The 13,532-nt window shown below is 45.1% G+C and overlaps 2 protein-coding genes and 1 non-coding gene across 5 annotated transcripts in view; all 3 read left to right on the top strand.

The window, feature by feature from the left end:
- USP36 (ubiquitin specific peptidase 36) overlaps positions 1 to 3,187 on the top strand; it is a 109,704-nt gene extending 106,517 nt beyond the window's left edge. Inside the window, exon 21 of the transcript XR_010021934.1 lies at positions 3,113 to 3,187. The gene's annotated coding sequence lies outside the window, so the exon portion shown is untranslated. The remainder of the gene's footprint in view (positions 1 to 3,112) is intronic.
- The window catches only part of CYTH1 (cytohesin 1), an 84,539-nt gene that overhangs the window by 57,777 nt on the left and 13,230 nt on the right, over positions 1 to 13,532 (top strand). For 2 of the 3 annotated variants that reach the window (XM_063081320.1, XM_063081321.1), the window contains exons 2-9: positions 3,113 to 3,195; positions 4,555 to 4,619; positions 8,301 to 8,367; positions 8,699 to 8,817; positions 9,142 to 9,222; positions 10,028 to 10,140; positions 10,499 to 10,647; positions 11,051 to 11,163. In XM_063081320.1, the coding sequence (XP_062937390.1) occupies positions 3,113 to 3,195; positions 4,555 to 4,619; positions 8,301 to 8,367; positions 8,699 to 8,817; positions 9,142 to 9,222; positions 10,028 to 10,140; positions 10,499 to 10,647; positions 11,051 to 11,163 (790 nt within the window). The remainder of the gene's footprint in view (positions 1 to 3,112; positions 3,196 to 4,554; positions 4,620 to 8,300; positions 8,368 to 8,698; positions 8,818 to 9,141; positions 9,223 to 10,027; positions 10,141 to 10,498; positions 10,648 to 11,050; positions 11,164 to 13,532) is intronic. The other variant, XM_063081319.1, reaches the window with a different exon arrangement.
- Positions 12,456 to 12,559, top strand: LOC134365305 (U6 spliceosomal RNA). Its single transcript, XR_010022010.1, has one exon. It is a non-coding gene; the product is annotated as a U6 spliceosomal RNA (small nuclear RNA).

Genomic DNA, 13,532 nt, shown 5'->3' with positions numbered 1-13,532 from the left:
TCCAGGGAACACCTCTGTGAGGGCCTTCTCAGTGTCCACACAGGTGTCACATGGCGAGAACGGGCTGAGCAGAGAGCTCACCCTTACACGCTCTGTTTATGAAGCCATCAGAACCACGCCCACCGATCCATGAGTGATCAATCCGTTCACAAGGGCACAGGCCTCCTGATCCAGTCACCTCTGGAAGGCCCTACCTTTCAATTACCATAATAGGATTTCCCACCCTCTCAACACTGTCACAGTGGGGATTAAGTTCCTCATACGTGACATTTTGGGGGACCCATAGCAACATTCTGGAAGGTATTGGCACTCTTCCTGTGCTTTCTCTGTTCTGGAAATTTGTTGATATCTCTTCTGCTGATGGGCCCTTTCCCCATATTCTTTGATACTGTAGGCTTATGGATTTTTTATTCCTTTACTATTTTTAAAATAGTGTCTTGGAAGGTAGAGGACTGGAAGTACATTTTGAATTTACGTTGTCTGTTTTATTTTTTTGGCATCTGGCCAGTACGGGGATCCAAACCCTTGATCTTGGTGTTATCAGCACCACGCTCTCCCAAGAGAGCCACCAGCAAGCCCCCATTTGGAGTTTATAATATAAGAAACTAGGTTATGACCTTCTAGAAAAATTGTCACATGTGAATATTAATCCAGAATGGTTGGGTGCTTAGATCCTGAAAAGAAAGCAGTCACTGAGACTCTCCAATTTAGGATGATAAATATTGGTTTCTCAGGGTACACAGCAGTCTTGAGATACAAATTTTTTTTACCTGATGGTTCTGTTTTTCATCAACCTCATTGTAAGGATCTTGAATTTAGTCTTGCCTCTGCTTGGATAGAAATTCATCCATGATCTGATTAAGCCAGGTCTGTAGCTTCAAAATCAAATCCCAGTTATGGATTCCCCCCATGGAATAACTGTTTTTAAAAAATGAACTGTTGCCTCAAAATTTTAAAACAATGTTGTAGTAGAATGAACATTTGTCTTCTAGTTTGTTAAAGGAATCTTCTAGTCTTCATGGGCTAGAAATTCTGGTTTGTGAAGCCCAGAAAAATCAGAATGAGCTCCCTTAAGCGTTCTTTCCTCTAGAATGGGGCGTGCACCTGTGGAGGTTATGCTGTTTCTCAGAGTGGTTTTCGCTTTAACCAGAGCTGACTTGTTACTTGTCTTTCTCCTGAAGCAGCTGTTGGAATGATCACCCCCAAGTCTTCAGGGCGCAGTTTGAGGTCTGCTCTTAGGCAGGTGGCCTGGGTTGGATTTAGATGGTCTGCTGGAATCTTCAGAGTGACTGTCTCCTCCAGCCTCTTAAGTTAGAGGAGTGTTTTTTTACACTGCAGGACTCCGTGCATTAGGTGGGCTCCAAAGTCAGTTTGGTGGACTACAGCCACTGTTAAGGAGAATGTCAATGCATTTCCATGGTAAAGTATTACATTTGACACATGTGTGGGGAGATGGGGTTGTGACATAAAATGCATCTCTTGTGAATCTTGGAGAAGTCTAAGCAATGCTTTTCTAGAGGAGGGTAGGGAAAATCTGGGTGAAAAATCACCTTTTCTGATGTGGCTAGTTAACCTGTGCTGTAAGCTTCGTTGTAGTCTATTGTTTCTACCCCCTTTTGTTGTCTTAAGTGATTTTTATGAAATATTTGGGGAAAGTAACTGCTCCCTGAATGTAGTAGATTAAGTTTCTGTGCCATGGGCAGAGTCTGTGTGTCCTAGCTATGCTCTCAAGCAGAGGCGTTGCTCCAACTTTGTGCTGTCCCGCAGAGATGTATGAGGCACTAATGCAGTTTTACTACCTAGTAGCCCCTGTGAGATCAATCAAAATGCTATTTTATTTTCTGAGTTATTATTTTATCAATGCGTGATCAACACGAAATATTGTTCATGAAATATTTTACTTATTGTAGACAGTCTGGTGTGTACACTGTATGTACAGCACATCTCAGACTGGACCGTCCCCTCTTTGAGTGCTCAGTGTCACACGGGGCTCAGGCCTACCCTGTCGTACAGCGCAGCCCCAGCTCACACGCCCCCTGAGAGGATGGAAGGACCTGCATATTCTCCTTCCCATGGAGGGAACAGGAGCCAGCGCTTTTGAGCTCTTTCTAAGCACCAGGCAGGGTTCGAGGCACTTGAGTTACTCTATTTTACTTCGTCCTTACAGCAGCCCTGCGGAGTGAGTGATAGCACGTCCACTTTGTGGATGACAAAATTTGGCCCCAGTAGGCTAAGTAGCTTGTCTGCAGTGACCTGCTTTGGTCTGCAGCAGGTTGGAGCTCGGCTTGTACCCAGCTTGCCTGAGTCTCGCTTGTTCTTCCCTTTTGTCCACCTGGCCTCCCACAGCCCTCTCAGAAGGGTCATCTGAGAGGGCGGCTGTCCCCAGCCTTTGTGTGTACAGGCAAGGGTGACCAAGTCACTGGAGGACTGCAGCAGTGTTTTGTGGTGAGGACTGTGTTGGGAATTAAGTAACTCACTTCTGATGATAAGAGCGCATGTAAAAACATTATTCAAGGAACATAGGAGGGTATAAAGCAGGAGAGAGTCCTGTAATCCCAGTCCCCAGGGTTAGTTCTGTTTTCGGTTTGGTGTGTGTCCTTCTATGTTTTCTTCTCTGTGCACACACTGTCTCCCCCTTCACCTCTTCCCAGAAATGGCACAAAACTATTCGTTCATGCCGCTTTGCACCTTGCCTCCCCTACCCTGGGGTCGCGGGCATCTTTCCATGTTGGAGTTGGGCTAGGTAAGGTGGTGCATGCAGTTTTGGAGCACAAAGAGCCGGGGAGTGGAGAGACTGATTGCGCGGTGGCCAGGGCCGGGCAGGCTACTGGGACTCGGCCTCTTCCGTGCGCAGTGGCCTGCCTTACCTCCCCATCCTCCCCCATTTTCCTTCTGAGGCTCGTTTCTCAGAGTTTGTCCATGTGGCTTCAGGTCCTGCCTTCCTTTGGTGAAACTGTTGAGCACTGGAGCCAGTGCTGTTCCTTGTGGGGTCACTTCGGAGACTGGCTCCCTGCTGCTTTCCCGGCATCTTTCTCCTCGTGTGATCTGTGGGTTTTACTTTATTTTTGGTGTGATAGAAGCTTTCTTGGTAACATTTCTCTCTACATTATAGTTCCCAGTGACCTGACTGCAGAGGAGCGTCAAGAATTGGAGAACATCCGGCGGAGGAAGCAGGAGCTGCTAGCCGACATCCAGGTAGGGGGCCGTGTCAGGTAGGGGCCAAATGCAGGTCAGGGGCTCGCGTCCAGGTAGGGGGCATCGCGGTGCTTCTCCGATGTGAAACCGGCAGTGACCTGTTCTGTTTGTGCGGAAGGGTGTCCTTTATGGGGCGTCTTCTCAAGACGTTCTGACCTGCTCTCAGTACAGCTCTGATAACTGCCTTTGCTTTACAGGTGAGAAAATAGACTCTCAGGGAGGTTCAGTGATTTGTAAAGGTTCACACAGCCGGCCAGTGGTCAGAGCTGCAGTGACCCCAAGGTCTCCTGTCACCTGAGCCAAGTTCTCACTGCTCTGTTTCCCAGTGCTGAGTGGAGTACGAGCGAGGAGAGGCGGTCAGATCTCGGGCGTCAGGTCCAGGTCGTGGCTCTGCCACTTGTGAGCTGAGTAATTCGAGATAAGGGAGTTTGGTTCTTTGAACTTCAGTTTCCTCACCTGTAAGAGAAGAAGGAAAACACCTACTTCACAGGTGCTTGTAGGGATTAAATGAGTTAATGTTTATAAAGGACTTTGTGTAATTTCTGTTCTGTAGAGATAGTCAGTCATAGCAGTTTTATTGTTTTTCCTAGTTCCTTTACTTAACTGCCACACTTTGTGGAAAGTAAGCCAAAGAAGCATCAGTTGGATTTTTGTAGCCTTGCAGTGGCAAATGTTCTAGAACTCTTTATGAAACATCGGAAGTGGGTAAAGGAGGGGACTTGGCATGCTCAGCTTGGTTTGCGTGTATCCTGATAGTTTGCCCTAATTCTTTGTTCCCATTTCACGGGCAGTGCTGGGAAAGCTGAGCAGTTCTCCACTCAAGCTCCCTTCACTGTGAGCAGCCCCTCATCCTGAGGGCGTGCTGGAGCAGGGAAGGCAGTTGTGGGCCCACCGTGAATCGGATCAGATGTGCCCTGTGCCATCCGCCTGGGCGTTTGGGTAGAAGACTGTCCTGTGCATCTTTCAGCACACTTGTGTTAGAGGCGGCCGATTTGTTCTGAAAGACTGTAGTGAGGCAGCCATTCGGTGGAATATACATTTTTTTACATAGTATATATGCCGTAAACTTGTTTCCTAGACTATAAACTCTCTGAGGTCAGGAGCTCAGTAAAAAGATACTGTATCTTTTTCCACCTTTATATTCCCTTAGGGTGCTTACTATCTGGGTGGAGCTCGGTAAGTGTTTGTTGAATAGATGAATTTTCCTAATCCACTTTCTTGGATTTCTTTGGTCTTATTCTATTTCATTTTGCTTTATTTTATTTTGTTTTTAGTTGGAGGGAGTTAGATGAGCTTTCAGCAGTTTTACTTTGGTCTGTATCTTCCTCTCATGGTAATTCTGGACTGTTTGTTTTGTAGAGGCTGAAGGATGAGATAGCAGAGGTGGCCAATGAAATTGAGAACCTGGGGTCCACAGAAGAACGGTGAGTCTGCCCTGCTGCAGGTGGTCGTGGTGGTGGTGGTAGCTGCTCAGAGCACCCATGAAATTGAGAACCTGGGGTCCACAGAAGCACGGCGAGTCTGCCCCGCTGCTGGCAGGCGGGGTATGGTAGCTGTTCAAAGCACCCAGCCCTTCATTGTGCTTATGTGGCACATGCAGGGGAAAGTGAGGCTTCTGTCCTGTTTCTAGCAAGCACATACATACCCACACTTTCTGCCTTCCAGCCTTCACTGCAAGGGCTCTTGAATATAGGAGCCTTTTACTTTGTTTGAAAGATTGAACTAGAGAACCTCAAAGGTCCCAGAAAGTCTCGAACTCCTCTTAAATTTTTGTGTGAATTGCTGTCTCTTCCCCTCTGTTGTCCACTGTGTTTGTATCTTAAGGTTTCTGTTTTTCTTTTGTGTAAAGGGAAAGCTTAATGAATGCCACTAGTATAATTTCAGAAGGCCTGGAGTACCCACTTATGTCTGGGTATAATTGCAAGCTATTTGTGCCTTCCTAATGCTTAAGCAAATACAATGTAGAAATGAAATTACAGTGTTAAATGACAAGGACCATTTGTGTTCTTTTAATTTCATGAAATTACGTGAAATGTTAGTGACTTTGAGAGTTTAGTTTTGAATAGGGTTCCCAGACCATTTTCTAACTGCTTAATGCAATAAACAGGCTGTTTCCAGCTCACTCTGTGTCTGTATTTTTCTAAGCCCAAAGTCTCCCTGTCTGGCTTTGTAAGACCATTTGATTTGTTATTTTACACTCATGCAGTCATGCCATTAGGGATCAGTGAAGCTGCTTGCTCCTCAGAAAGCAGCCAGGTCATCACTTCCAGTCTCTGTATTGTCAGTTTGGTGTTTTGGATTGCAGCTTTCTTACTCTACATTTAAGAAAATTGTAGCTTAAAAGAAATGGACAAATTGGAGTTCATCAAAATGTAAAAGTTCTGCTCTTATAAAAGGTAACTGTTAAAAGAAAGAAATAGACAAGCCACAGACTAGGAGAGAACATTTGCCATGCAAATATCTGAAAAATGACTTGTATCCAGAATATATATTCCATTTAATAATAAAAAAAGACAACCCAAATAAAAAATGGGCAAAAACTTGAATGGGCACTTTACAGAAGAAGCTATGTTTTTAATAGACACATGAAAAATGTTCAACATTGTTTGTCATAAGGGGATGAAACTTACAACTGCCATGAAGTGCCACTTCACACCCCCTAGGATGGCCAAAGGTTAAAAGACTGGTGGTGCCTCATGTTGGCGAGTGCTGGTGAGAATAAGGTGGTACAACCATTTGGGAAAACAGTTTGGCAGTTTCTTATGATGTTAAATATATGCTCATACTGTGACCCAGCAATTCAACTGCTAGGTATTTAGTCAAGAAAAGTGAAAGCATATCCAGAAGTAGACTTGTATGAGAATACTTATAGCATTCTCATTTAAAGTAGCCAAAAACTGGAAATACCCTAAATATCTACTGACAGGTGAAGGGATAAACAGCTTGAGAAAATAGCTGTTTGGTCAATAAGTTTATTGTCTTTATCTGAAAAGTCCTCATGGAAGACTGTTGTTCGGGTTAATTTTCAAAAAGTAGAATATTGCTCAGCAGTGTAGAGGAGTGAATTACTAGCACACAGACACATTGATGAACCTCACAAACACTTTGCCGAGTACAAGCCACACGCAGTGTGTGCTTCCGTTCATGGGGTTCTGTAGCTGTGATGGTGGAAATCCTAGCAGTGGCTGCCTCTGAGGGGATCAGGGCGGGGTGCCCAACTAGGAAGAGACATGGGGAAACTTGCAGGGACAAAGGGAGGATTCCACATTAGCAGTGGCGGTGACAGAAGTCATACACTTGTCAGAACACGTTGGGCTGTACACTTACGATGTGTGCATTTTGTTGAATGTAAATTACACTTCATTTTTTTAAATGGGGAAAAAAAGCTTTTTCCTGATTATAAAGAAATACGTGCTTACTGCAGAAAATTGGTAAAATACAGAAACGTATGGGGAAAACAAATTCCCCGTAATGCACATCCCAGAGAAGACCATGATTAACATTTTGGTATCTCCACACATGTCCGGACTTCAGCTGTTCCTTTTGGCTTGATTGATTATTCCCTGTGTGTTATCATAGAACACCAAGGCAAGGAAGACACAAGGAACATGCACAATTAGGCACCTAAAATACTCAGCGAATTTAGAAAGACTTGTAACCTCCCCTCATCAGCTGCATCTGAAGCTGCGAGTCAGGGAGTGGTAATTAGGTGATTTTTTTTTTTTTTTTTTTTTAAAATCTGAAACTTAAAATGGTTTTCCAGCATTGAAAGGCCTGACAGGAGTTATCTTGCAGATCCCCGAGAAACTGTTTAGGTAGTTCTAAGATTCACTGTGGAGGTGTTCCTCAGACAGGTGTTCCATTCGTTGTGGTTTTTCCGCCAGAGAGTGCTCACGTTGTTAATCAAAGACCTGATGCCAACACGTTGCGGAAATGACTCTAAGCTCTGTTTAAATCAAGTTGAAGCAACACACTCACATACTGCAGGATTTAAAACTTTCTGAAGTTTATGCACGTCAGTTAGCCAAGGTGGCACAGTAGTGTGATGTAGCTGTTTTGCTTTGGATACCCTGGCTGGGCGCTGAACCTATCTGGAGAATGGACAAGCCTCTTAGAGAAGCGGCTGCCTGGGCCCAAGTGGGGCCTGCGGGGTCTTGGTGCTGGGTTGAAGTGAGCCCCAGCTCATGAAATTAGCACGCCATCTCCTGCTAGTGTTCCAGCAGTCAGGTGGCAGGGATCTGGGAGTGTGCGTACTGGTGGCCACAGGCAAGGCTTCAGCTAGGCACAGAAGCTGAGCACTGTCAGCCGTCGTGCACCTGTAGGTGCCTCTGGAGCTGCCACCTGACTCTCACTGGAAATCAGAAAACAGGCTTTTCCGTGTGGTATTTGTCTGGAAATACTGCTCAAAGTAATCTTTCTGGATTTAGAAAAAATGATTATAGACTACCATTTAAACAGGGATTTCTAGATATCTGGTCACAACCCCTCTTCCTAGCTGACATTAAACTGTACCCTTCCATCTGTGACTTTGTTCCTGAAGAAAATAGTTCGCAAGGGATCCCTGCCCATCCTATGCCTGATGTTCTGATACTACTCAGCGTCTTCAGGTGTTTCTTCCAGAACCTCCAACACTGAGGAGTACATTCCCCTCTCCATGGGTTAAGCCGGAGAAGACATTTGTTCCTCAAAGCAAGAACATTTTATGATTTTATTTCTGAGCAACTTTTTTGCTCCCTGAAATTATGAAGTTACTGTTGTCACTGATGGCAGTGGTGTACAACCTTGGGTGCAGACCAGAATTACTGGAGGAGGTTTTAAAAATTCACTTAAAATCGGTTTATTATATGCTAAGTAAATTCTACCTTGATAAAGTTTTTAAAAAGAATCATGTTAAAAAAGAAAACCAGTGATCTGGGGTGGAAGATCAGCAAGAGCCAGGGTCACGTTTCAGTGGACCTTACACAGATCAGTCATGCCTGGTGCTTTCTTGCAGAGATCTTTCAAAACCTCCCATAAATCAGTGGATGCATGTGGGAACTATATTAGTCTTTCAAAACCTCCCAGTTCCCTGAAGTACTAAAATGGCTGTGGTCGTTGTTTTACAGGAAAAACATGCAGAGAAACAAACAGGTTGCCGTGGGCAGGAAGAAATTCAATATGGACCCTAAAAAGGTAAGTGGGAGGGAGCAGAAGTAGCCCATGGCCCTTAAGAGGGGGTTTCTACACAGAGCTCAGGGAGAACCCAAAGATGAGCTTTTTCCCCGAGCGTTACCGTTTATTCCACCATTTTATAGACAGATGTTATGTGGTGGCCCTGAGTTGTCTTGAGGTGTAAGCCCTGTTCCCAGACCATAAGTCCCCCCGACCCTGTGTGTCAGTCAGCAACATTTATTAGACACTCTGGGTCCAGTGCACCCACACCCAATTCTTCCTCTGCCCTGTCCCCTCCTTTCTAGCTGTTTCTGGGCTAAGCATCTCTGGCATCTTTGGTGTCTTTTTCTAGGGGATCCAGTTCTTGATAGAGAACGATCTGCTGAAGAACACTTGTGAAGACATTGCCCAGTTCTTGTACAAGGGTGAAGGGCTCAACAAAACTGCCATTGGTGACTACCTGGGGGAGAGGTAAGACCTCAAGGATGCATGTGTGCTGGAGAAGCTGGTCAGGAACTGCGTGATTTTGTTCTAAGACAGCAGTAGCCACATGGCATTGAGGGGCAGCTGTTCTGGGGAACTTAGCTGGTCTGACCTGGTGGCATGGGGGCACTGTGCTTGTTTAGCCGGGAAACAGACCTAGCCAGACTTCTTCCTGACCCTGTGTGTGTGGACGGCCACGTGTTGCAGGACTCAGCGGGGAGATGCCGCCTGATGGGGATTAGGAGGGTCTAGGATTCTCCGTGTCAGTGTCTGACTTCCATTTTCTCCTGTGTTTTCTATCTTTCTTGATAGAGATGAATTTAACATCCAGGTTCTTCATGCGTTTGTGGAGCTGCATGAGTTCACTGATCTCAACCTGGTCCAGGCTCTGCGGTGAGTATTCTCCAGGCGAGCCCCTTGGAAGGTGTGCGAGGCAGGTCTTTGACCTTGTGTTGGTCCTGAGTCACATTCTATTGAAAGGACATGTTTAAGGATTATGTTGAATTTTCTTGAGGTATTTTGAAAGAAAGCAATCAATTGGCCTATGATTGAAAGTGATTGGATGGGCCAGGGAAGTTAAGTGATGACATGTCTTGAAAGCCGATTCTGTAAAGCTCTTCTTGGGTTTTACATGGGTAGTTGTGCATTTCATTTTGTTCTAGAAAGAAAAAAATAAAGTTATTTTTTAGTTTTTTACTAAATCTAATACTTTGTGCCGTCTGAGAAATTGTCATTCTGTATTTTCACTGCTGTAGGTGTAAATAATAACATCATATTTTGCACTGTCATTTAGATAAGATGAGAATAATCAGAATTGAACCTGTTAGCCACGGGTCTTTTTGACTTAAGGGATCGATTTGAATGCTTTGATAAGAACATCTCCTCTTTTCCTGCTATCCTGTTTTCTGGAAATTGGAGTTTATTTAAAATGAGCATTATCTATATTTGGGTCTTTGTATTCTTTTGAATACAAAAATCTTAATTGTTCGTTTTTCCCTCAGTCCTTTAACCTTGGGTTAAGATAGTGGTGATGCAGAATGGTAAGCTTGCACCTGTTCAGAGCTGCCGTAACAGAGGACTGGAGCCCGGCAGGCGTTCCTTTACCCTTTAATATCAGAAATCACTGGCAGTTTAACAGTTCACAGAGAAACAAATCGTCGCCCTAAGTTCTGGAACCCACCCTGTCTTCACCACTCAGGCAGTTCCTGTGGAGCTTCCGGCTACCCGGAGAGGCCCAGAAGATTGACCGGATGATGGAGGCGTTTGCCCAGCGATACTGTCAGTGCAATAACGGAATGTTCCAGTCCACGGGTAAACCAGTCAGCTCACCCCAGTTACAATGGCATTTCACACTAGGCCCTTTTCTTGGCACTGGATACTTTCTCAAACACAAGGGCTGATATTTGTGCCTAGGAACATTTATTTTATGGTAGTTATACGTGTGCAAAGTTGGATGTAATCCAAAAGTCCAGCAGTCAAGTACTAGGAATATGAATTACAGTGCCTCTGAACTTTGAAACACACAATTATTAAAAATCATGTTTCTAGAAAGAATTTTTATTAACATGGGAAACTGATAGTAAGATGAGCGAAAAACCTTGTTCTACAGGTGGGGTGTTTCTGACCGTCTTAGCACACGTGGCTCTCCTTTGCTTTCTCTTGTCTTTAGACACTTGCTACGTCCTCTCCTTTGCCATCATCATGTTGAACACCAGCCTGCACAACCCCAATGTCAAAGAGAAGCCCACCGTGGAGAAGTTCATCGCCATGAATCGAGGCATCAATGATGGGGGGGACCTGCCCGAGGAGCTGCTCCGGGTGAGCAGGGCAGGGCAGCTCCGTCTGAGTCAGGAAAGAGTTCACTGTGAACAGGATCACTTCTGTGGGAGAGGAGAAAGTCGTAGCATTCATCCAGGGTCTTTTAGGAAATTGCTGGTGAGGCCCAGTGATTCTCTTAGAATCAGGAAGGGGAAGGAGGTTTGTACATGTGAGGCAGAAGGCTTGAATAGAATCAAGCTGCTTGCTTTTCTTTCTTCGTTCCCCATTAGGCATCTTGTTTACTTTGTGCTATGAGCTGCCTGAGAGCAGAAATGCACCTGTTTCCTAGTTTCAGTCCTAAAGAGTACGTGGCCTCCTGTAGGCAGCCAGTGAGTGCTTGTGGGATGAATGCAGAAGTGATATTGCTAGAAGCAGAGACATGCAGTGTCATCTTTTATCCCAGAATCTGTATGAGAGCATAAAAAACGAACCCTTTAAAATCCCAGAAGACGACGGGAACGACCTCACTCACACCTTCTTCAATCCAGACCGAGAAGGCTGGCTTCTGAAGCTCGGTAAGAGGCCCCTCTGGGTGAGGCTCCTGGAGCAGAAACTCAGGAAGAAGGGCCCTGCGTGCGTGTGCGGGCAGTGGCGCGCACGTGCTGTGACAAGGGGTGGGCTACAGGGGCTCTGGAGAGACTTTGGTGTGAGTTCTGTTCTAACAAAGGTCTGCTCCAGAAAGGGAGGGACTTGCAGAGTCGGTGCCCCATGGGACACAGATGCGACTGGGGCAGACTTGCCTCCACCGTTAGTATTGCCCATGTGCCTGTGCTCCCCCATTCCACTCTTGAGTCAGTTGGGTAGGTTTTGTTTCAAGATAGTTCCCCAAGACCCGGTCTGCTTCCCTTCCCTGCCCCTAACCCACCGGTGGGGGGGGCAGCCAGCTGCATCCATCTCCCCCCCTCCAGCGCATCATCTCCTCTGCATCTGGCTCCCCACAGGCAGCATGCATGGCAAACCCAGAGCCTCGGCTGCAGCTCGCCCACAGCTCCCTTACTCATCCTCAGGCAGCGGTCCCCTTTACAGCACGAGTCAGCCACATCAATGATCGTGCTCATTTAGAAAGTTAAAGACACATTCCGTTTCCCTTTGCCAAAAGTGAGCTTGTATTGCTGAGATTGTGGTCATGCCTTGACGTGGAGGTGACAGGGTAATCTAATGGGAAAAAATGAGCAGGATTTTCATACACAGTCACGTCCACCTGGAATTGTTTTATTCATTGCTTCAGAACACAGAGAGAGCTCTAGACTCTCTGGACATAGTGATGTCCTTTTTTTTTTAGCCACTTCTCTCTGTTTTTTTCTGCCTTGGCCTTTGGTGAGTTGGCTTCCCACATTAGCCGGGGGGTGTTCTGTTCGAATGACCCTCTTCTACCATCTCAGTCACTTGCCCCGGTGATTAGAAGTTCTTGCTCTCGTGGCTGTTATTGACACATCCGGGAAGGCTATAATGGAATCTTTTTGGACTAGTTCGGATAGCAGTAGGATTTATATTTTCTTTTAAGAGCATATCCTAGGTCCTTGTGTTTATACATAATTACTTAATTCATAAATTCCCCTTAAAGCACCACTTTACTGATTGGAGTTTCAAATTTCTTTCAATTTGGCCAACATTTCATTTATCTCTAAGCCAGTAGAATCTTTGAAGTTAAGGCTCTAAAATTACTAACCCCACAGGCAACCTTCTGCTCTGCCTCCTTATTGGCAAGCCGATAGAGTTAAAAGGAAACCTGCTGGAAATTCTGAAAGTGTGTCCAAGTTTGGATTTACTTCCCCCTCCAGCAAAATTTGTTTAAATGCTAATGCTGAGTGTTAGCTTTGACAGCCCAGATGCTAAAATTAGAACAGTACAAAGATTATCTTGGTTCTTGCACCAGGATGACATGTAAATTCATGAGGCATTCCATATTTTTAAAAAGAAAATAATTAAACCTGGGACTCATTTTTGGGTCATTGCACTACTTTTTTCTAAACCTCCACCAACCCCCTTTAAATTCTTACTGTTTGGTTTTTATCGTGGCACACTTAGAGTCACTCCTTAGTGTTTGTGTGCTGCAGGAAGCAGGGCTTCCAGCCATCTGTAGTTGTGTGTATATTTCTGTGTATGCATATAGCCGTTAAGAATGTATGTTCTTGTGTATACACATGTGTACGTGTGTACTCATGGGTACATGTGTGCATTCTTACACACACTTTAAAAAGTGACAGCCATCTAAAGAAAGATGTGTAATTTTCCCCAAAATGATCTTTGCTCTCTTTGCTCTGGATTCTGGATATGCTAATAAATGTTGGCTTTGTAAAAACTGATGTGTGGCATGTCTGGGGCCAGGTTTTCAGTAGTGCCTCAAATCTTGCCTATGCCAGGCGGGATGCGGCATCTAGGACTGGCCCCTTGTTCCCGTGCCAGGCCCTGTCAGCGTTTGTAGTTCATCTCCCGCCCCAGGCAGACATGAATATGACCGATACGTTGCACATTAAGATTGAGGAATTGGGTTTAATTTCTTTGTTTTAATTTTCTTTTCTCCCTCATTTGTATGTTTCCATGATTTTGGCTCTCCTTTTCCTTGCCCCAAAACTCCAGGAGGTATGTAACCCCTCAACCTGCTCGCTCACTCGCCAGGCCTCTGTCATTGCTGCAGCGTTTTCTTATTTTGTTATTTTTGGTTCTTTTGTTTTTTAATTGCTGGTGGTAGTGTTAATGCTGCTTCTAACTTATCATACAGTCCCTGGGGAACTGGTCAGGATCAGGGGCTTGGAGCAATTTTTATGTTTTCCTCATTCAGAGGAGTATTTAGTGCATCGCACAAGCTGGGTACCAAGATGTGGAATAATTTAACTTTACCGAGTGCAGTAACCAAGAGAACACACTAAGAGTGGGTTTGTAAA

This window comes from Cynocephalus volans, chromosome 16 (assembly GCF_027409185.1).
Source record: "Cynocephalus volans isolate mCynVol1 chromosome 16, mCynVol1.pri, whole genome shotgun sequence".
Taxonomy (NCBI): Eukaryota; Metazoa; Chordata; class Mammalia; order Dermoptera; family Cynocephalidae; genus Cynocephalus; species Cynocephalus volans.
Note: the sequence above shows the minus strand (reverse complement) of the source record. Positions and strands in the feature narration are given on the sequence as shown.